This window comes from Acomys russatus, chromosome 11, assembly GCF_903995435.1.
Source record: "Acomys russatus chromosome 11, mAcoRus1.1, whole genome shotgun sequence".
NCBI classification, from domain to species: domain Eukaryota; kingdom Metazoa; phylum Chordata; class Mammalia; order Rodentia; family Muridae; genus Acomys; species Acomys russatus.
The window spans coordinates 47,547,862-47,569,564 of NC_067147.1; the positions used below are offsets into that span (position 1 = coordinate 47,547,862).

The window sequence follows — 21,703 nt, forward strand, 5'->3', positions numbered from 1 at the left end:
TGTTCTGCTTTTGTTGGCAGAATTCCTTCCTGAAGCTCCAAGCCCTCGAATCTGATCTGTGCTCCGCGTTTCTGACGAACCAGGAAGAAGATGGCCAGGTGCACGGAGTTAAGGACGCAGCCCCAGCTTCCACCCAGAGCGTGCCTGCTGATGCGGTGGATTCTGCAGGTAAGAGGCGAGAGTCTGGGGGATGTCCCAAATAGTACTCAGGAGACAGCTCAGCCTCTGTCTGGATTCCTGAGGGAAATGATGCAACCAACGTTAAAGCCCAAGCCGAGAGGAAACATGTGGATTTGGGATTAGCTGCAGGGCAGACTTTACTTAAATGAGAGTCAGCTGAAAGGACCCGTCATAACTTCTTGTCATTTTTCTGGTCGGTCTATGACAAGGAGTGGTGTGCTCTACAGGACGTAGCCGGTCTGTGCTGCCTTAAAACTTAGCAGATACTGAGGACCAGGGGAGTTCCAGTTTCCTCTGCCCTCTGTTTAACTGTCTGTGGGATGATGATCGCTAAGGTAAGCAGAGGCAAGTGCCCAGCTCTTAGCTCTTTCTCATCCTGTGTGCTTGCTCTCGCTTCGTCTGTATTTTCATTTCAAAAAAGTCTCAAAGTGGGCCAGAGATTTTTTTTGTGGGTCTGTCTTGTTTTAATTCTGGGGGCTGGCTGATTGACTAGCCAACAGAAGGCAAGTTAATGTTCCTGGGAAGAATTAGAGAGGAAGGAAACATCACTTTACCTGCGTGGTTATCCTTCTCTGTAGTAATAGGCCGGAGGCTTGCAGGCAGCTCCCTGGATGGGAGTGGGTGGGTGGTGGGTGGGGAGGTGGGGGGAGGAAAGAGTTTAGGGGAGCTAGCTCTAGGAGAGACCCTTAATCTCCAGGGACTGGAGGAAGAGATTAACAAAGGCAATTTGATTCAGTAGAATGAACAGCAGTCCTTAACACACGTCTGTATAGAACATCTCATGTGGTCTAAGCAGGCTGGGTAGTCATCTGCCGTGTTGGAATTTGTTTCACTAACAGTGGTTATAGGAGCTGCTAAGGGCAAGCTATTTCTGTTACTTATATTCCTATGATGAGGGCACTATTTTATGCAGTCTGTGGTAATAACCTACTGAAGTGAACCATATTTGCTGGCACAAGGACCCCAGGCCTAGTGGGACACAAGAGGTGAGTGGCAAAAAGACTTCCCTGTGGCCACACATCATTGACGATTGGTGGCCTTCTTGGGCAGTAGGTAAGCTCCCCTCCTCTACTGGCCTCTGTGTTTGGGTCAAATACATGTAGAATGGGTCAGAGGCCCAATCAGTGATTTCAGTCAGGTTGTTGGACAGTGTAGCCCCTATTTTCCAACCCTGTATTTTGTCTCTTCCAAACAAATAGCACACAAAACATATACAAAAGTCTCAAGCAAAATGCAAATTAACCTTTGAATTGTCTGACAGTGGGACTAGCTGTCCAAGTATCTAGCATAGAATGTTTAATATTTGTTGTACACTGTCTGTAGATGATTTTATGGTGTTTTTATGCTTTACATTTTTAAAAATATAATTTTGTGCTTTAAAAATTTTTTTATTCTGGGTAGACTGGATTTTGAGCAAGCCTTAAAACCCTCTTGTGAGATGTAAATAAATTCTGAACTTACCTAGGTGTAGTGAGAATTCTGGAATTTTGGTTTCTTTAAAAAACATGAGCTGGGCGTGGTGGCGCACACCTTTAATCCCAGGACTTGGGAGGCAGAGGCAGGCAGATCTCTGTGAGTTTGAGGCCAGCCTGGTCTGTAGGGTGATTTCAGTACAGCCAGGACTACACACAGAGAAACCCTGTCTCTAAAAACCAAAGGCCAAACCAAACCAAAACAGAAATGTTATAAGAATGTTTTGGTTTTAATCCCAGGTGTGGGGACAGGTGCTGCCTCACAGCAGGTGACTATGATTTGCCTCATGCTCTAGCAGAGGGGGTGGTTTTGTCAGGTGCAGGTAGTTTCTGCAATTGTGTGACCTTTGGAATCCTGGAGACTTTTCAGAGGGAATATAAATGCTAGGATACCAAGAAGCATGGTGGGTTGTTGGTTGGTTGTTGGCTGTTGTTGACTGTGGTTTGTTAAGTAGTCATGCAAAACAAGAGGAAATTAGATATCCCAATGGTGATGATCAAACATGCCCCTAAGGAACTCATTGCCCCTAATACCCATCAGGAGGTAGTCTAGTGATAACAATGCCCTCTTTCCAACCCCTGACTTTATTCGGGGATTCTCTTTCCTTTCTTGTTCATCCTTTTTTCTCTTCTGTCCAGTATCAGGGGGATGAAAGAGAAAAAGAAAAGGGATAGAGAAGGGTGGGGAAAAAAAGAACCCACAAAGTGGCAAAGACTGGTTATACCTAGGGGCTGCTCCCAGAGAGGGGCAAGCAAAACTTCCGTGTTCAGTGACGAGCTGAGCAGCAGGAACAGGCAGATGGCCACTCGGAGACAAGCTTTGTGGTTTGGATATTGGATTTTTTTTTTTTTAAAGTGCATAAAATTTGAAAGTGTGCAGACCTCTGTCCAGGTAACTAGACTCTGGAAAATGTAGAGAGCTAAGGGTTTTCACGGAGCCCAGAGAGTTTCTTAACCCAGCTGAGGAATTGTTGAGATGATAGGAATTTGTAAAATGATTTCGTGTTAAGTGGAGTATGGTTTGGTCTCATGTACTTCCAAGTCTCACTTTCCACAGGGAGCCTGTGCGTTTTATAACTCACAGATTCAGAACAGCAGTTTGTTTTTTGATAATTTAAGTATAATTACATCAATTGTCATTTTCCCCTTCTCTCACCCTCAACACCCTACAGTTGCCTTTTTGTCTAGAGGTGGGACCTGTGATATTACCCCCTTCTATGCCCATAGATGGATCAGTAGGAAGTGTCTATATGGATTCCTGTGTTTATTTATTTTTTATTATTTTGGAACTGTAGATATGTATTTGTGTTGTTATTTTTTCAATATTTTGGAACTGTAGGTATGTGTGTGTGTATACATGCATGTATGCATGTTTGTATATGTGTGTATAATAACTGTGCATGCGTACATGCGTGTGCATGTACATATATTAAATCCCTGGTGAAAAGAGGACTGTATAAGATGATCATAAATGGCCACAAGTCCATAAATGAGTATATTAATTTAAATTTAATTTTCTTAAAGTCTTACCCTCTAGCCCTGTGCTCTATGTTAATAGTTGATTCAGTAATTAGTATAAGAAGGACCAAATCCACCCAGTGATTTTTTTTAATAAGAATTTCTGGGTATGATTGCCATCAGCAAGTACAATACTAAAGTTCACAAGTATAAATTGATGTCACCATTAAAAGGTTTGGACTCACTTTAGACTTAATTAGTACGTGACTTAAGTTGCTTAAAATTCACAGTACGCTTTTGAACTGATGGTCTGATAGAGGCGTGGTAGTTCCTTGTCTGGTGGTTCAAACCTTGGTCTTTAACTCAATTCATGGCTTGTGAAGCCCCTGCTCACTCAGCAAGATGCTTGAAGTGCTGTTCTGTGAAGATGGTTTCCAACTGTGCCTGCCACAGGGATGGATTTTCCAGGGCCCTGTAGGCACAGCCTGTTCTCACCAGCATTCCAGAGCCTTCTTACACATCATAATCACCAGGAAGACTTCCCCACATGGGGGTTTTTAGGCTTTACCTTAGACAGTCTGGGATGTGAGTCCTGCACTTTGCATAGTTTATAAATACCCTGAGTAACAGGGTCCACTAATCAAGTGGATAATGCCTTCGCAGGGAGAATTTCAGAATGCTTTATTTGTGTTATCAGTGAGATTTGTGACTCAGAATCTAGGGCTGCTGAGTTTAATCTATTAACATCAAGATGAGAAAGGTATTCATGCACCAAGGTCCCAGGCAGGTGAGGTGGCACAAGATGGACAAGGAAGGGGGCATAGACAAATCTTAAGAACACAGGGGTCTCTAGAGGGAAGTGATGGGGTAATTGGAGAGGTGTTGAAAGGCCCATGAACTGTTCTTGCTTATGGAGGACTGTGGTTTAGGGCTAAAATGTCTCTCCCATACTGAGTCCTCAGTCTCCGATAGAATCTTGCATAGGGTCATCCTACCTGTAACCTGTCAAACACACAGTGTAAGATAGAAATTGATACTGACTGGATCTTTGTGTCTCCTTTGTCAACCCTGGTCTCCAGGATAAAAGTCTTTGCAGAAGGGGCCTTGTAGATGCAGCCCTCATGAAAGGGGCAATTCCTGTCAGAAATAGAGCTGACTGGCTTTCTGCTATATTAGGGTATGGTGAGAAGTCAGCTAATTGGAAGAGGGCCCTCTCAGTGGCTTGACATTGCTGGTGCCTCGACCTCACGCCTTGGCTCTCACACCCACAGAACTGTGAGAAAGGACCTTTCCTTGCTTATCAGCCCCTTGGTGTCTGGGAGTTTGCGATAGCAACTCAGACTGACTAAGACAGTAATCCATATGGTGGTTTCGGAACTTACGTGCAGCTGCATCAGCACTCATTGCTTAAGTAAATATTTTCACTCTGGGGTTAGTGAGTGTCTGTTCTGGTGTCACTGGGTGTCAATGCCTTGAGGGTTGTCTTTACAGTGGTTTTCCATGTTGAAGTGGGCACAGAAAGAGTTTTGCATCTCATATGGTTGAACACACAACCCTTGTTCTGTCTCTCCAGGGATGAGTGACAGAAGTTATAGTCAAAACACTGTCCCCAGAGATAGCAGAACACTCACTGCTTCAGACATTCTTTCAGCAGGATGTAGTTCTATAACAGGGCTTTCTTTGGACCGCCGGCAGATGGAATAATGACAGAGACTTTATTATTATTTATTATAGCCTAGGCCTTAGGTGGCTATTTCCCAACTAGTTCACGTAACTTAATTCACCCCTGCTTATTGTTGTCACCTTTGCCGTGTGGCCCATCACTGCTCACTGTCTCAGTCCCGGCACTGTTCTGCCTCTGTGTCTGGCTGGCTGATCTTGCGCCTCTCAGTTCTTCCTACAGTTCCTGTCTCTGCCCGGATGTCCCGCCTTTCCTCTCCTGCCTAGCTGTAGGTCGTCAGCTCTTTACTAAACCAATCAGAAGGTGAAGGAGGTGTGTTTACAAAACGCTGAGACAGGTGATGCTTCACAGAAATAACCACACTCAACTCTGCCATACAGAAATCAGCGTTTGGATAATAGACAACCTTTACATGGTGCACAAAAAGAGCATCCCAACGTAGTTCCTTCATTTGAGTAAGACGCTGCTGTAGACAACCTGTTTTCTCTTAAAGGACTTGGCTTGCTCCATAGGTCTTCTCTTCATCTCCATCAAAGTGAGTGCTGTCTTCTCACTCCTTCTTTAAGACACCACACTCCACCCGAGCAGCAAGGTGCTTGGAGATACTCGTGGTTATCTAGCTGAGAGGGCTGCACACCTCAAAACACAAACTGGAGGGATGGAGCTAGACGCTGGACAGGCTTCCCTGAACTCGATGTCATACCAGGGTGTCATGAGATGTGTTCTTGTTGGAGGTGCAGTTTATAATTGGATTTATAAGACAGCAGAGTAGCTCAGGTCTACCAACAGGTGGCCATTGTCACTCATAGAGCTTCTTCCTTTCTCTGAGGACCAGCCTCAGGTAAGCTATGAAGGTTCTATTGGATAGGATATATATCATTTCAACCTCAGAAGATCACATAATCCCCAAATACCTCTCAGATGCTTTATTACTTATATGGTTGTATAGAACTACATGTTTTTTTTTTTTTTTTTGTGTGTGTGTGTATGTATGCCTGCAAACCTTTCTTGAGCCTTCTATATGTTATTCATAAATATAAACACAAATACATTTATTTTCATGTCTATTTTGCCTGCCTGCATGTATGTATGTGCACCATGTGTGCCCCGCCTATGGAGGCTAGAAGAGGAAGTTGCATCCTCTGGAACTGGATTTATTCAAGGTTGTGAGGTACCATGCCAGGTCTGGGAACTGAACTCGGATCCTCTTTAAGAACAGTGAGGACACCTAACCACTGAAACACCTGCCCGGGCCCTTTCTAGAACCTTTTGATCTTCTCAGAATGTACCACCAGCTGCTTGAAGTGTAAAACAAAACAAAACAAAACAAAAAAACCCGGCTACTGCTGTTGGAAGTAGGACTACCGTATTTGTCTTCAGTTGCTTGTTCAGCTGGCCTCTCTTTTGCGCTGCCTTCTGTTGGGCACATTTGGTGATCCGGGAGATGGGTTTGGTAGTCAGCAGAGGGATATCTGCTAAGTGTTTTTCTATAAGGCATTGGAGCCGTGACCTCCCGGACAAAAGACTAGCAGCTCCCAGTGCCAGTAACGCTCAGGCTTGGAAGCACACCGTATAGTGTTTTGGTGAAGAGCAGCAACAAAAAACTACCCAGTGGATTTTCCTGACTTATCTTAATAATCAAGAGGAGGCCGGTTTCATCACACTCCCTGGATTAAGGAGGGGAAAATAACTTGAGAAAGTCAGTGCAACTCGCTGCAGGTGCCATCGGTGGTGGTGGGCAGGGATTGGGGGTGAAGGGGACAGGTTGGAATGGGGGTTCTCTAGCCCTCCTCTACAGACCTTCACTAGCCGGCTCCACTCAATTCTCATACCTCAAGATCGTTAATAAGTCCAGCGATATATTAACAACACATTAATAAAATAGTTTGAATCTATTCTTAGACTGAAGTTCCAAGAACCAGATTTGTGGTTAATTTGTCTGTTTTTGACTCACTGTCTCCACGGTCATTTTAGCTTTTCTGATCAGAACTGCCTGCTCTAAGGCACTTGTGCCTTTCTTGAGTGGGCGGTTTGATTTCTACTGAATTAAATTAGAATTTCAATGGTGAAGATGGGCAGAGGTAGTTTAATTTTGCCAAATCTTATCATTCATGGGCACGAGGCAGGGCAGAATGAACAGGGGACCCCTGTCCATCAAATCTCACAACATGAAGGGAATCTATAATGGTATCCGTTCAAAAAATATGTTAGTGCCTTTAAAACTATGGGTGTACACCTTTTCTTTTTCCCTTTTGTAAAATAATGGTGGCTTTAGGATCACTTTCAGCCGTTCCTGTTGATGTGAATAATTTTATCCGCTCTCCCATTACGTCCATGTATTTTGTAAGGACTCAAAGTCTGCGGCCTGTCAAGCTAATAGCTCAGTGCTCATTACATATCGAGAGCAGATAGCTTAGTTCCCTCTAGCCCCGTCACCCACTGGCTCACACCGCAGGTCATCTGCCATTGTGGTGCTGCCATGGTTCGAGACCTTGGCCTGAGGATGTCTGGTGTTTTACTGACTGAAAATTCTTTACAGCTGGGCCTGGAGAGATGGCTCAGTGGTTAAGAGCACTGGCTGCTCTTCCAGAGGAGCTGGGTTCAATTCCTAGCACCCATATGGTGACTCACAACTGCCTGTTGTCCCAGTTCTGGGGGATCCCATAGGCTTTGGACTTCTTGGGCATCAGGTGCACATGTGGCACACAGCAGGGAAGATACCCAAACATATTAAAAAAAAATACAGCGCCCATAAACTGACACTTATCACTGTGTTCTTCCATTTTAGATGCCATTTTAGAAATGTAAAATAAGATTAAAATAGGATCTGTTTGCAAGCATTGCTACCAACATGTCCATCAAAAAGATATTAATTCAACTTTGCCCTTTGCTACATATGTCAATAGAGCTTGTGTTCATTGCAAACATGACCCAGTTATTTGGATTTATTTTTAAATGACCTTGGTATGAAACTTAGACCATGGCCTTTTTGAAAGGCTAAATATGTTATAATTGATACTCAGCTTTGTTCTGAAATAATAGCTCCTTGCACATTTTCACAAGCTAGTTGATGACCCTGCAAAGGCTCTTTAATCCTTTATACATCAGTTTCCTTTTCTTTAAAATAGTGGAGAGGACACTATTCTTAGTTTTGTTGTGAAATTGCATAGAATAATGTGTGAAATACTCCATGTGTCAGTCATGGTAAATATTCAAGAAATGTTAGCTATTATTATTTTTAACTTTTAATTTATTTTACTTTCTCTCTCTCTCTCTCTCTCTCTCTCTCTCTCTCTCTCTCTCTCTCTGTCTCTCTCTCTCTCTCTCTCTGTGTGTGTGTGTATGGGTACACATACATGTCTTTATGAACTTGTGGAGGTCAGAGGGCAACCTTTCAGGAGTTGATTCTCTTCTTCAATCCTGGTTCCTGAGGATTAGATTCAGCTTTTTAGACTTGGCGACAAGTGCCTTTGCCCACTAAGACATCCCCGCAGCCTACCTATCCTTTAACAGGTGGGCATTCTTGCCCAATTCAGAATTTATATTTCACTAGTTCCACCTCATGATGATTAGATTTGTCTTATAAATACCAACTTCTGCATAATTTTTAGTATTTTCAGGGGGTGGGGCAACATTTAAAGATTCATTCTGCAGATCCCCCCTAGAGCCTTGAATATGATTGATTTTATGCTAGTTTCCTTAAGCAGAGGGTATGTGTGTGTGACAGCAGTAATTGACAGAACGGATAGCTGAATAATCACCACTGTTAAAGTTGAAACTACATTTGTCGCAATAAAATCTAGCAGTCGCTCTGCCTATGACGTAGCCCAACTCTATGAGTTCTGCTAATTTCCCCCATGTTTTTCTAAAGACCTTCATGGTGTTGACAGTAGGTAGTATTACATCGAGACTTTCTTTACCAAAGAAAGCATTTCAAACTGTATGGCCTTGTCTGAGGTCATATCTTCAGCTACCTTTTAGAAAGGAAAAGAATGTGACTCCTATAACTCAAACTGCAGGATAGTTATTTAAGCCCCTAGCCCAACCCAGAATTCCTTTTATTTGCCCTGATGCTAATGGCCATTTTGGCATGGTGATACTTTCCTCTATCCTCATTGATCTTTAAAAAAAATATATCTATTTATTCACTTGACATTTCAATTGTAGCCCCTCCCTCCTCTCCTCCTGGCGCCACCCTACCACCTTCTTTCCCCATCCCTGTCTCCTTCTCCTCAGAAAAGGGGAACCCCCCCTCCCACCAACCCACCCTGGCACATCAGGTCACACGAGGAATGAGCTCATCCTCATCCACTGAGGCCAAGCAAGGCAGCCCCACTTGGGGGAAGTGACTGAAAAGCAGGCAACAGAGTCCATGTCAGAGACAGCACTCACTGCACTTACTAGGGGACCCATATGAAGACTAAGCTGCCCATCAGTTACATATGTGTAGAGGTTCTAGGTCCAGCTCATGCCTGCTCTTTGGTTGGTGCTTCCATCTCTGTAAGCCACCATGGGCCTAGGTTAGTTGACTCTGTTGGTCTTCTTGTGGCGTTCTTGTCCCCTCTGGGTCCTTCTATTCTCCCCATTCTTCCACAGGACTCCCGGTGCTCCTCCTAATGTTTGGCTGTGAGTCTCAGCATCTGTTTCAATCCATTGTTGCATGGAGCTTCTGAGAGGAAAGCTATGCTAGGCTCCTGTCTGCCAGCATAGCAGAGTGTCATTACTAGTGTTAGGGGTTGGCTCTCTCCCATGGGGAGGGTCTCAGGTTGGGCCAGGCCTGGTTGGACATTTCTTCAGTTTCTGCTCTATCTTTATCCCTGCACATCTTGTTGACAGAGTACATTTTAGGTCAAAGGTTTTGTATGTGGTATGGTGCTCCTCTCCTATCACTATATGTCCTGCCTGGCTAAAAGGTGGCCTCCTCAGTCTTTATATTCCCCACTGCTAGCAGTCATCCCTATATCCTCCCTGGAGCCTACTCTGTTGATTTCCCCTGTCTCTCTAAGCCCACTCCCCTTCCCTCCCCTCCCTACTCTTCCTATACCTGATCTCCCCCTCATTTTCCTCCCCACATCCTCTTCTACCTAGTTCCCTCTCTTCATCCATTTCTGCTGTCTATTCTGTTTCTCCTTCTGAGTGAGATTCAAGCATCCTCCCTTGGGCCCTCCTTTTTACTTAGCTTCTTTGGGTCTGTGAATTGTAGTATATTTATCCTGTTACTATATGGCTAAAATTTGCTTATAAGTGAGTACATACCATGTGTGTCTTTCTGGGTCTGGCTTACCTTACTCAGGATGATCTTTTCTAGTTCCATTTGTCTAGAAAAATTTATAATTTCCGTAGTTCTTAGTTTTAATAGCTGAGTAGTATTCTATTGTATAAATGTACCATGTTTTTTATGCATTATTTGGTTGAGGGACATCAAGGTTGTTTCCAGTTTCTGGCTATTATGAATAAAGCTGCTATGAACATAGTTGAATGGTGGAACAGCTTTTGGGTATATGCCCAGGAGTGGTATAGCTGGGTCTTGAGGTAGAACTATTTCCAATTTTCTGAGATAGTGCCAGATTTATTTCCAAAGTGGTTGTACAAGTTTGCACTCCCACCAGCAATGGAAGAGTGTTCCCCTTTCTCCACATCCTCGCCTGCATGTGCTGTCACTTGAATTTTTTATCTTACCCATTCTGATGGGTGTAAGATGGAATCTCAGAATTATTTTGATTTGCATTTCCCTGATGGCTGAGGACATTGAGCATTTCTTTAAGTGGTTCTCAGCCATTAGAGATTCCTCTGTTTAAAAAATGAGCATAGATCCATATTTATCACTCTGTATAAAACTCACGCCAAGTGGATCAAAGACCTCAACATAAAATCAGATACACTAAATCTATTAGAAGAGAAAGTGGGGATCAGCTTTGAACTCATTGGCACAGGAGATACCTTCCTAAACAGAACACCAACAGCTCAGGCTCTAAGATCAACAACTAACAAATGGGACCTTATGAAATTGAAAAGGTTCTGTAAGGCAAAGGGCACTGTCAATAGATTGAAATGGCAGCCTACAGGCCGGGAAAAGATCTGCACCAACCCTACACCTGACAGAGGGCTAATATCCAATATCTATAAAGAACTCAAGAAATAAAGCAACAAAACAAATAATCCAATTAAAAATGGGGTAAAGAGCTACATCTCTTTTAACCAAGCAAGTCTGTCTGCTCCCTCAGCAGCCACTACATTGGCAAGCCTCTAGGTTTTCCCCATTCCCTTTCCTGACTCCTTGCTGACCTGTTAGCTCCTTGAAAAGCATAAATCCTGTATCCTTACAATGCAACCCAACAAAGTCCACCAGATGTTTTTGGTTGGTGTCCTAGTTTGCTTTCTGGTGCTGTGATAAAATGCTTACCAAACACCTTGCGGGGAGGAAACAGTTTGTTTCACCTTAGGCTTTTACAGAGCATCTTCAGAGGATGCCAGAGCAGGAGCCCAGAGGAGCAGAGGGGCTTTGCTCTCTATGGTGTTCTCTGGCTTGATTTCCCTGCATCACCTATAGCTGCTTCTCTTATGGAGCCCCATCACACCTGCCTGGAGATGGTGGCCTTAACCTTCCTCCATCAATTAGCAATGAAGAAAACACCACATAGCTGTAGCCATAACATTATTTTCTTTCTTTTTTTTTTAAAGTTTTTGATTTTTACAAAAGATTTATTTGTTATTATGTATACAGGGCTCTGCCTGCATGTACACCTGCAGGCCAGAAGAGGGCACCAAATGACATTATAGATGGTTGTGAGCCACCATGTGGGTTGCTGGGAATTGAACTCTGGATCTCTGGAGGAGCAGTCAGTGCCCTTAAACACTGAGCCATCTCTCCAGACCCCATAATGTCATTTTCATCCAGACAATACAGCAGTTAAAGTTCCTTCTCCCCAGGTGACCCTAGGTTAGTGTCATGTTGACAGCTGAAGCTCACTGTGACAATTAGGTTTGTTTCCATAGCCTTCCTTGTGTGTGACAGTACTGCCATCCATGCTGTCTGTTCTGAGACCACCAGGGCCACAGTTTAGGCTTGAATATTGCTAAGATTATGGGCATGCTTTGGGCTCATTTCCCTTCCCAAACCAGTCAAGGCTGGTGGTTGGCCACTGGGATGGAACTGAATGCTACCTATGAGCCTAACCACCATGGCAAACCCAAGAATGAAAATATTGAGCCCACGAGACTCTAGCTTATGTGCTGTTTTTGCTAGATCTAAGCAAGCCCTCTCAGGCTCTTGCTGAGATTTATTTAAAGTTTGTCTTGCTTTAAAAAAAAAAAATCCACATTAGGAAGATACATTTTTAAATCCGGCTGACTCATTGTAACGTAACATCTGCTTCTGCCTGGGGTTGTAGCCAGATCAGAAGTGGTCTCTTGGCCTCCACATACTGGAGGTAATTATTTCTCTGCTTTGTGTTCCCTACTGCTCAGTGAGTGGGCTGCCAGAGATGCATTAGCTTCCAGCAACAGAAATGTGTCATCTTCTCCTTAAGGAACTAACTGGTCAGAGCTTGCCCTGCTTCCTTCTCCTGCCCCCTGAATGGGTCAGCCTAGCTCTCTACACCTTCCCTACTGAATTGCAAACCAGCTTCACATCGATGTGATGCAAACCTCTCAGAACAATGGTTAGAACACAGCGAGTCACTCCACAAATGCTTGATGTTATTCTTCTAAGCACTGACAAGAGGTCCAAAGTGTTGAGGCATAAATTGATTGACAGCTCTCATAGTGTACCCCTTAGGTGCTCCTAGGAGGGTCTCAGAATAATAGTTATCTTCCTTGTTTTATACTAGTTATTAAAACCATAGTTCTCAAGGAGAGCACTTATCAGTGCCTTTCTGTGCCTATCCTAATGTCTCACCAAGGATGCATGGACAAACTGGTTTTGTTTTGGAGATTTTGAAGATTGAGCTCAGGGCTTCCAGCATGCTAGTGCAAGTGTCCATATCCCAAGCTTATCATCGGCTCAACACTGAGAAGTTTAAGATGAATTTGCTTTAATGTTGATTAGTTTAATAGGCGTGGGTAGCCAATCAGATTAACAACTTCTTTAACATAATTCTCCTGATTTAAACTGGAAATTTTACAACTAAGTTGCAATCATGTCTAGACACATTCCTATAATATGAAAAATAGGTTGCATGGAAATTCTAAAAGTTTATAAGAATGTGACTTGGTTTAAAGTCATCCTCATCCTCAACTAGCCTTGTGAGGAAGGCATCATCTTTCTCCTTTCAGTAGATGAAGAAAACAAGTTTTTAAAATTTTTATTTTGATGCCAGTGAGGAAAAGTGCTTGTTGATAAAACTGGACATGTAAACTGGACTTCCAGGACTCATTTTATGGAATGAGAGAACCAACTCTGGAGAGTTATCCTCTGACCCTCTCATTGTATACACGTGTGTACATACTGCAAGTACACACGTGCCCATGTGTGTACTCTCTCTCTCTCTCTCTCTCTCTCTCTCTCTCTCTCTCTCTCTCTCACACACACACGCACACACACACACACACACACACACACTGTTAAAAGCTTCACTAAGGTCCATTTCTCTTAGGCAGTGGAAGACCTGGTATTCACACTAACAGTTTCTGTACTGTTGCACTTGGGCTGACGTCACCGCCATTGCACCTAGGAGAATGGAGCCTCTAAACAAGAGGAACTAAAGTCCCTTGCAATAGCTAACTCCATTGAGAGCCTCAGACAATTTGTCCTCTGAGGGTCAAGACAGGTCACATGAGTAAAGTTCTCCTGCTTTCAAGCTGTATCCAAGCACAAGGGCAAGCCACGTGTGGCAAAAACATGTTTTACCATAGAGGCATATAAATGATAGTTTAAATGTGTAGTTGAATAGCAACAGCAAGCAATGATGAGTACTCTGAAGTAGGCTCGCTCCTCTCTGCTACATCTAGGAGGAGCCCAAAAATATATTTCAAGAACGATTCTGTGTTCTGGGGAAACTGTGGTCAGTAGACTCCTGTTGTGTGTTTGGAGTGGTACTTAGCACAACTAAGTACTAAGTACAAGACTCCATTCCTGGATCTGCCTCACCTTTTAGGACACCTCCCCCCCTGAATCTACAATTTCATATTACTGTGGCTTTTCTTTTTCTCAATTTAAGATATCTCTGTTGCAGAGATTTTGGATATTATAATAATTATTATATTATATATTGTATAATCATTGTGTGAGTACTTATATGAAATTTGTCCTTTCACCATTTGTAAGTGGGGTCCCTCATTGTTAGCTTGTAGAGCAGATCTTCTCATGTGTCTTTTCACAGCCCCGTGTGTCTGATACAAGAAAACAGAAGGAAGCCAGCAAACTGGCTTAGTTCCCCCCTTTCCCCCAACAGTACAGACATACCAGAGCTCTTGGCTCTTAGCTCCTTCCTCTGAACTGCAACATACCATGCCATGGGCCCTGGCAAGCTGCCCCTTACTTTGGAAGAAGAAAAGGTCATGTCTTCGGGATCCTTGAGAAGCCAACAAGTTCAGGGTGGCCACACAGTTCTCCCTGTGGGCATGGAAGAGGCTTCCAGCTCTGTTCCCAGATGGCAACACTGGCTTTGAGTCTGCCTTGGTCTCTTTTGAGCAGAGAGCTCAATGAATCTGTCTACACAAGTGTACACACAGATACACTTGCCAGTTGATGGAATTAAATGTGTTCTCAATTCATATAGTATATTTGGACAAGAGTTAAGGCTCCATCAAATTACCAGTAGTATTAGTTCTCTAGAGGAACAGAACTTAGAGAATGAAATACACACACACACACACACACACACACACACACACACACACACACACACACATTATATTCAATAAAATAGATAGTACTATATAATTATACACACAGAGAGGCATATAGATATACATGCATGCCCATCCATCTATCCATCCATCCATCCATCCATCCATCCATCCATCCATCCATATAGGATTTATTAGGATGGCTTACAGGCTATAGTCAAGCTAGTCCAACAATAGCTGTCTACAAAGGAAAGGTCCAAGAATCCAATATTCTTCAATCTACAAGACTAGATGTCTCAGCTGGTTTTCACAATACTCCAGAATCCTCAAGAAGTAGATTCTATTGCCAGTGAAGGAATGAACTTGCCAGCAAGATTGAGAGCAAGCCGGCAAAGAGGACAAGGCCCCTTCTTCCATGCCCTTTATGTAGGCTACCAGCAGAAGATGCAGCCCAGATTAGAAGTGTGTCTTCCGACCTCAAAAGATCTGGATTAAAGTTGTTGTGTATTCTTACCTCAAATGATTTAATTATGAAAAAAATCTGGGCTGGGTATGGTGGCACACACCTTTAATCTCCGCCCTTGGAAGGCAAAGGGAGGTAGATCTCTCAGCCTGAGGCTAGCTTTAAGTGTCCTAGAAATCCTCTGCTGGCATGCCTAGCTCTCATCGCCCCTTACACAGGGAAGCTGACATATAGACTGGCCTTGGTGGGACCTAGGGAGCTAACGTAGGAGGGACAGGAGAGGAGGTCACATCGTGAACCGGGGCCCAGAGCTGGCCTGCTGGGAGGGAGGTGTTGCAAAAGGCCTTGTTTTCATTTTGGATTTGCTCAAAATAGAGTGTTACATAATATTTTGGAAAGCAGAATGGAGTCGTTCCTAACTCTCTCTAGATTGTTCGTAGTTACCTTGTAGACTTTTTTTTATCTATCCATCTATCTGTCTACCTATCTATCTATCTATCATCAATCTATCATCTATCTATTTACCTATCATCTATTTATGTATTTATCATCCATGTATCTATCATCTATCTATTATCTATCTTTCTATCTTCTATCTCTCTCTTTCTATGTATGTATGTATGTATGTATGTATGTATGTATGTATGTATGTATCTATCTATCATCTATTTCTCCTCTTCCTTCTTTGTTGCTATTGTCATCCTCATCTTCTTTTCTTCTTGTGTTAAGATTTTATGAAATTTACTTGTGTATATGTGTGTGTGTGCACAATACCATGGCACATGTGTGAGTGTCAAAAAACCCTCTTGTTCTTGTTGGACTTAGAGTTGGGGTTGGTTTTCTCCTTCAGCCACGTGCATCCCAGGGATTGAACTCAGCTCACTCAGGCTTGCCCTTTGCCCACAGACCCATCGTCTCGCTGGCCTGGGAGCATCCCTGCTGTGTTTTGAACTTTGTGGTTTCTGTTGGGCATGTTCTGAACGTGGTGCATATGGGAAGGTCCTCATTTTGGAGAGTGACTCCTTGTCCCTCTTCTTCCTCTCACCCTACCTCCTCCCCTCTGCTCCTTTCCTGGTAAAGAGTTCTGTTACTCCCCCTCTCCTCACAACCTGTATCATTTACCCAAACTCTTATTCACTTTTTGCTTCTTTCAGTATCCCCCCCCCCCACCTCATGCAAATGATAGGATGTGAGACCCCTGCGCTGTGCTGACTGGAATAACTCATTCTGAAATAGTCTTTTGTTGCTGGCTTTGTGATATTTTCTATCCAGGCTTTCTGAGAACAAACATGACGGTATTTTGAAAGCTTTTCATATGCTCAGAAGGGAGACATGACAGAAACATGCCATTATCACTGATGTTATGATCCATATTTAGGAACGTGGCAGCTTCAAGTCCTCTGTCACTCCTAAGTCTGGATCTCTGATCTTGTTTCCCCAGACCCCATGCCAGCTAACAGAGATGCACAGAGTGACGCCGATGGTATGCCAGAAGACCTTCAGTCTGCTGGGACCAGCAGGCTGCTCTATCACATCACTGACGGTGACAATCCATTGCTGTCACCGCGATGCTCCATCTTCAGCCAAAGTCAGAGGTTCAACTTAGACCCTGAATCAGCCCCGTCTCCACCCAGCAGTCAGCAGTTTATGATGTAAGAAAGCCTACTTTGATGACTACTTCCATTTCATATACCAAAGACACTCACAACAGACAGTGAGCTTCAGCTCGGAAACAGGGTAGATGTGCCCATGGGATACAGTGTCAGACTGTGATCATGCCAGGATCTCTCCCTCTCCAGTTGGGAATACCACTTCCTACTGGCCTGAGATCTCAGGGAGAAATGGTCACTAGAGTCAAAATACAGGGCTGGAAGTTTGGGGAAGAGTGCGAAGGGTGTGTCTGTGCAAGCATCTAATGTGTGTCATTCTTAACTAGCTCAGCGAGCTTCCCATGTCTGACAGTAGGCGGAGTGTAGATTAAAAAGTTTCCCCCTCAGCTCTCGGTTAGGTTCTAGAAAGGTGCAATCTGAAAAAAACAAAAACAAAAAACTATCCCCCGCACCTCAAATTAAACAGGCTGCTAGATATAGCAGTATCTCTCTATGTGTCAGATGTGACCCACCCCCACATTGGTCACAGAGCAGCATCTTCCTGTGTGCCTGAAGTGGGATCCACACACACTCTGCACAGGCTCTTTGCATTTGAGATTGGAGTAAGTTCTAGGAACTATGTGGTATTTATTCGTTTGCTTGTTTGTTTGTTTTGTATTGTTGCACAAATACTTTTGATGTGTAATTAAAAGGAAGACTCCCTTGCTGGGCATGGTGGCATGCGTCTTTAATCCCAGCACTTGGGAGGCAGAGGCAGGCAGTTCTCTGTGAGTTCGAGGCCAGCCTAGTCTACAAAGCAGGTCCAGGGCAGCCAAGGCTACACAGGGAAACCCTGTCTCGAAAAACCAACCCCCCAAATCAAAAACAACAACAATAAAAGGAGACTCCCTTGGCTAAATCTGTTTCTCCCTCACAGCTTACTGCTGTTCTTGAGTTTATCTCAGCCTGGGTTCCTGGATCATGTATGATGGATCTGAGGGACTTAGTGAGTCATTATGGTTGCATGGAAATTGTGTGTCATGTTGACACTGTGGAAATATTTTCTGGTGAGAGCCCAGTTTCTTTTGACATACTTAAAAAGGTTCTTTTATGGCAGGATAGTTAATTACACATTTAAATCTTGTCTGAAAATGCCATTAGGTGTGGCTTTTGCAACCTGTTGGAGGGAGCACCTCAACAGGGTCTCTCTTCTGAATCCCAGGTTGACCTTACTATGCTTTGAATTATGTATTTCTTGTGCTGGTATTTTGACATTTGTATATGAAAAGTCCCCTGAGGATATTGGCCCATAATGCAGTGCTGTAGTCAGAGGTCACAAGGGATGAGTCGGGGGCTCCTGGTGGAGCTGACTGCTGGAATTCTCTGCTCTCATGGGTTCAAAGGTCAGACATCAGTGCTCACTGAAATACCTTGCTGAAAATGGCCTTTGTCTGTCTGTAACCATGGCAGGCCACGAAGCTCTTCCAGATGCAGTGGTGGGGATGGCAAGGAGCCCCAGACCATTACTCAGCTCACTAAGCACATCCAAAGCCTCAAGAGGAAAATTCGGAAGTTTGAAGAAAAGTTTGAACAAGAAAAAAAGTATCGGGTAAGTACCCCCGGGGTTGAAGAAAAAGTGCAGATTGTGTCAGACAAGTGTATGGATTTTTCTCTGGGCTCCGTCCCTTGGTTTTGGCTTCCCCTCCTTGCTGGAGGACAGCTCTGTATCTACTGGTCACCCATGTCCCGCCCGCCCCCAACCCAAGTCATGAGCTAAGTTTAATGTCGGGTCTGTCTTGTTCTCACTTGTAGGCAGCTGGATTCTACTAGGATGCTTCCCACTCACCCAGCTCCTTATTTTTAAACATCCCCCACCCCCACCATCCATCTGAACATCATTATTGACACTAGGTTTTCTAAATCAAAAAATTGGAAACCTTCGGGTTGAACTTTGCCCTTGTGTTGAAAAGAACTTTGGGACGCAGCATGCAGAACATAATGATGAAGACTTTTTTGTTTTGTTTGTTTGTTTGTTTGTTTTGCCATGAAAGAGCATCCTGGTGGATGAATGATGACTTCCTAAGTGTGGCACCTGCCGAGGCCACTCATAAGAACAAATGGAATCGTCTTTTCCTAGCAGACACCAGTCCTTCTGTTGGGTTCTGCAGAGCTGCCGGCGCAGCTTTGTCTTTTCTCACACATGAAACCACAGAGTCGTAGATTAGTGTCTACTTGACTAAAACTGCTCATATTTATTTTCTCTCTTGGACAGTGGAGTAGAGAAAAATTCAAATTCACAGAGAATTGCACAAAGATAGTGGGTCTCTGGCAGACAGCCCAGAACAGCTTGTTATTAGGATAAAATAGAGCAGGGGATAATCTCTCAAACATCTTGAAATATTTAAAGGCTCACTAAGCATTTGGTACAGAGGCAATCGGAAGGTTCCCATGAGTGTGTGATAAGTTTCAGGGCAGAACGGTGAGTGGGTAGTGGTCCACTTTTCCCTTCCTGTCCTGTGTGGCCTTGACTTCACCAAGAGAATGTTTTTAAGGAGTGGTGTTTAGTTTTTTTTTTTTTTATAGAAAACATGCAGTCAGATTGACGTTCAAGACTGGCTGAACAAGGATGCTACAGAGCCTTTTCATCCAGTGGTCATGGCTACTCTCTGGTCATGGCTACTCTCTCTGCCCATGCCTTTACCCCAAAGATAAGTAAGTTCACACCCACTGATGACTTATAACTAGCTCTGAGCTATCCTGCGAGGCTTGGCGCAGTAAGTTAACGATGAGTAGGCTTGAGTGGTGGTATCATAGGATTCTTAGTGTCCATCTTTGAGAGTCTCAGTATTCTGGGAGGAGCCGGTGTCACCTTTTGACCTTCTGGGGTTTACCAGGCCTATCGTACCACCACTGTGAACACTGCAGAGTGACAGGTGGGGGGTTCTATTTTGGAGCCTGTCAGGGCTCCTGAGCTGGCTGTTCTTGAGTCAGGCTGTTGGTGCTTTGCAACTGAACACAAACCCTAAGCAGCCTTGTGTCTCTGGACATGTGACTTCTTGTTCTGAGTTGTGCAGTAGAAGCTGAAGCTGAGGACACCATTGAAGGAACCTATGTGTCACTTAACTGCAGTGTTTGCTATGGAGAGAGGAAAAGGTCCTAGGTGTTACCAACCGTTTAATCTGTTTGAGCAATACCAAGGAGGCTACATGACCGGCTCTGTGTTGGGAGTAAGTGAAGGCGGCTTGTGCTCTGCACTGGGTCCCCACCTGTATTGTGAACCCAGTTATTTCTCTATTACAGCCACCGACAGTTGCCTATTTTATTCAGAGAATTTTCTCTTGGCACCTTTCACTCCTGTCTCGAGAAGCTTCAGAAGCAAGAGAAGAGGAAGCAGTAACCCCCCTGCTTTACACACACACACACACACACACACACACACACACACACGGGGCAGGGGTATAAATGCTAGAGCAATAGGTGGAGGGAGCTCATGCTAATTGCTGTATCAGTGTTTACCTTTTGTTTTTGTCTTGTTTTTGCAGTCAGCATCTTATGTATCCTAGGAAACAGGGCATCCCCTCATTCCTCTCGTTGGCTATCAGTCTGTGGTTAGGGGCCTGGCATGCCACCTGCCACGCGTAAGGCCTGTTCCTCCCCATTGACTGGACAGTGGTATTAACAGCCTACACTGATGATTTTTTGAATCTTAGCTGCTTCAGGGCATCTCTGCTTGACTATATATAAATACAGGTCTTTCCATTGCTGTCAAATGTAGCCTTGGATAGAAAGCCTTCCTTCCTTTCTTCTTCTTCTTTCCTCCTCCTCCTCATCTTCTTCTTCTTATTTATTTATTTATTTATTTTGAGACAAGGTTTCGCTATGTAATCCTAGGTGCCCTGGAATTCACTATTTAGACCAGGCTGGCCTTAAACTCACAGAAACCCACCTGCCTCTTGCCTCCAAGTGCTGGGATGAAAGGTGTGCGCCATCACCACACAGCTCAGATGTTCACTTTCGATCAAATATGTTAATACTGTACAAGGCCAGCCAGGCTTATCCAACGACTGAAGCAACAGCTCCAGAGAGGTCTGATGAACTCTAAGAGCCACACAACAAAGAATTGAGTTAACACAAGCCAGGTCTTCATACGGCCAATCAGAAGTCTTTCTAAGCTGCCTTATAAATCTTTTTTTTTTTTTTTTTTTTTTTTTGCTTAGTATGAATCTACTACAATAGTATTTGAAATAATATATCTGACTGCCTCATTTTTACCACTACTACCGTAGTGAGTTTGGGTGTCTGACTGTTAAGATATGCCACAAGACATTTCCACTCAGACACAAAGAGGCCTGGAAAGCTACCATGAATGTGTGGAAAGTTCTGCGTTTTCGAAGTCATCCGCCAAAGCCAACCTTTAGAAAGTTCCCCTAAGAACAGAACAATAAAAACAAAATTAATTTCTGCACCCTTCTTCAGGCTTTTGAGTACTTTGTCACAAAAATTCAGCCTCCAATTCTTCCTTCAACCTGTGGGAGGTAAAACCCTTGCTGCTCTGTTGGTCAGTGGCTTAAGATGCTGGTGCATGTTGTAATTTTTTGTATGCTCCTTTGGTGCTGTGTAGAGGCGGTCCAGGGAAGCACTGCATAGGTACGTCCTTAGACTAGAAACTTCTCTGAGGTTCCAAGGGACCAAATGTAAAACTTAGGTTGTCATAGCTACCTAGACAGCTAACCCCAAGGAGGCAGACTGCTCACCAGGGTTCTGGACACCCTAGGGGGAACTACAGTAAGCCAAATTTTCCCCTAGAGTGAAGGCTTGGGCCACTTTGTCATTGTCCATGGTTCTGATAGTTCAGAGCTCCATTATGGAAGGGGCAGTCTCTTATTCCTATGGTCTAGGGCTCTATCATGCACAGGGCAGTCTCCCATTCCATCCTCTCCTGAAGGGAAAAAAAATATGTGATTTTCCTTCAATCTTCCTTCCCACCTTGATATTTTTTCTTTTTTTATCTTTTTATTTTTAATTTTATTAATTCATTCAGATTACAACTCAATTGTTAATCCTGTCACTT

General features: G+C 43.8%; 1 protein-coding gene across 3 annotated transcripts in view; it reads left to right on the forward strand.

Annotated features, from left to right (window-relative positions):
* Positions 1–21,703, forward strand: part of Fam13c (family with sequence similarity 13 member C) — a 111,348-nt gene that overhangs the window by 72,923 nt on the left and 16,722 nt on the right. For 2 of the 3 annotated variants that reach the window (XM_051153200.1, XM_051153201.1), the window contains exons 6-8: positions 21–168; positions 16,485–16,695; positions 18,103–18,241. In XM_051153200.1, the coding sequence (XP_051009157.1) occupies positions 21–168; positions 16,485–16,695; positions 18,103–18,241 (498 nt within the window). The remainder of the gene's footprint in view (positions 1–20; positions 169–16,484; positions 16,696–18,102; positions 18,242–21,703) is intronic. The other variant, XM_051153202.1, reaches the window with a different exon arrangement.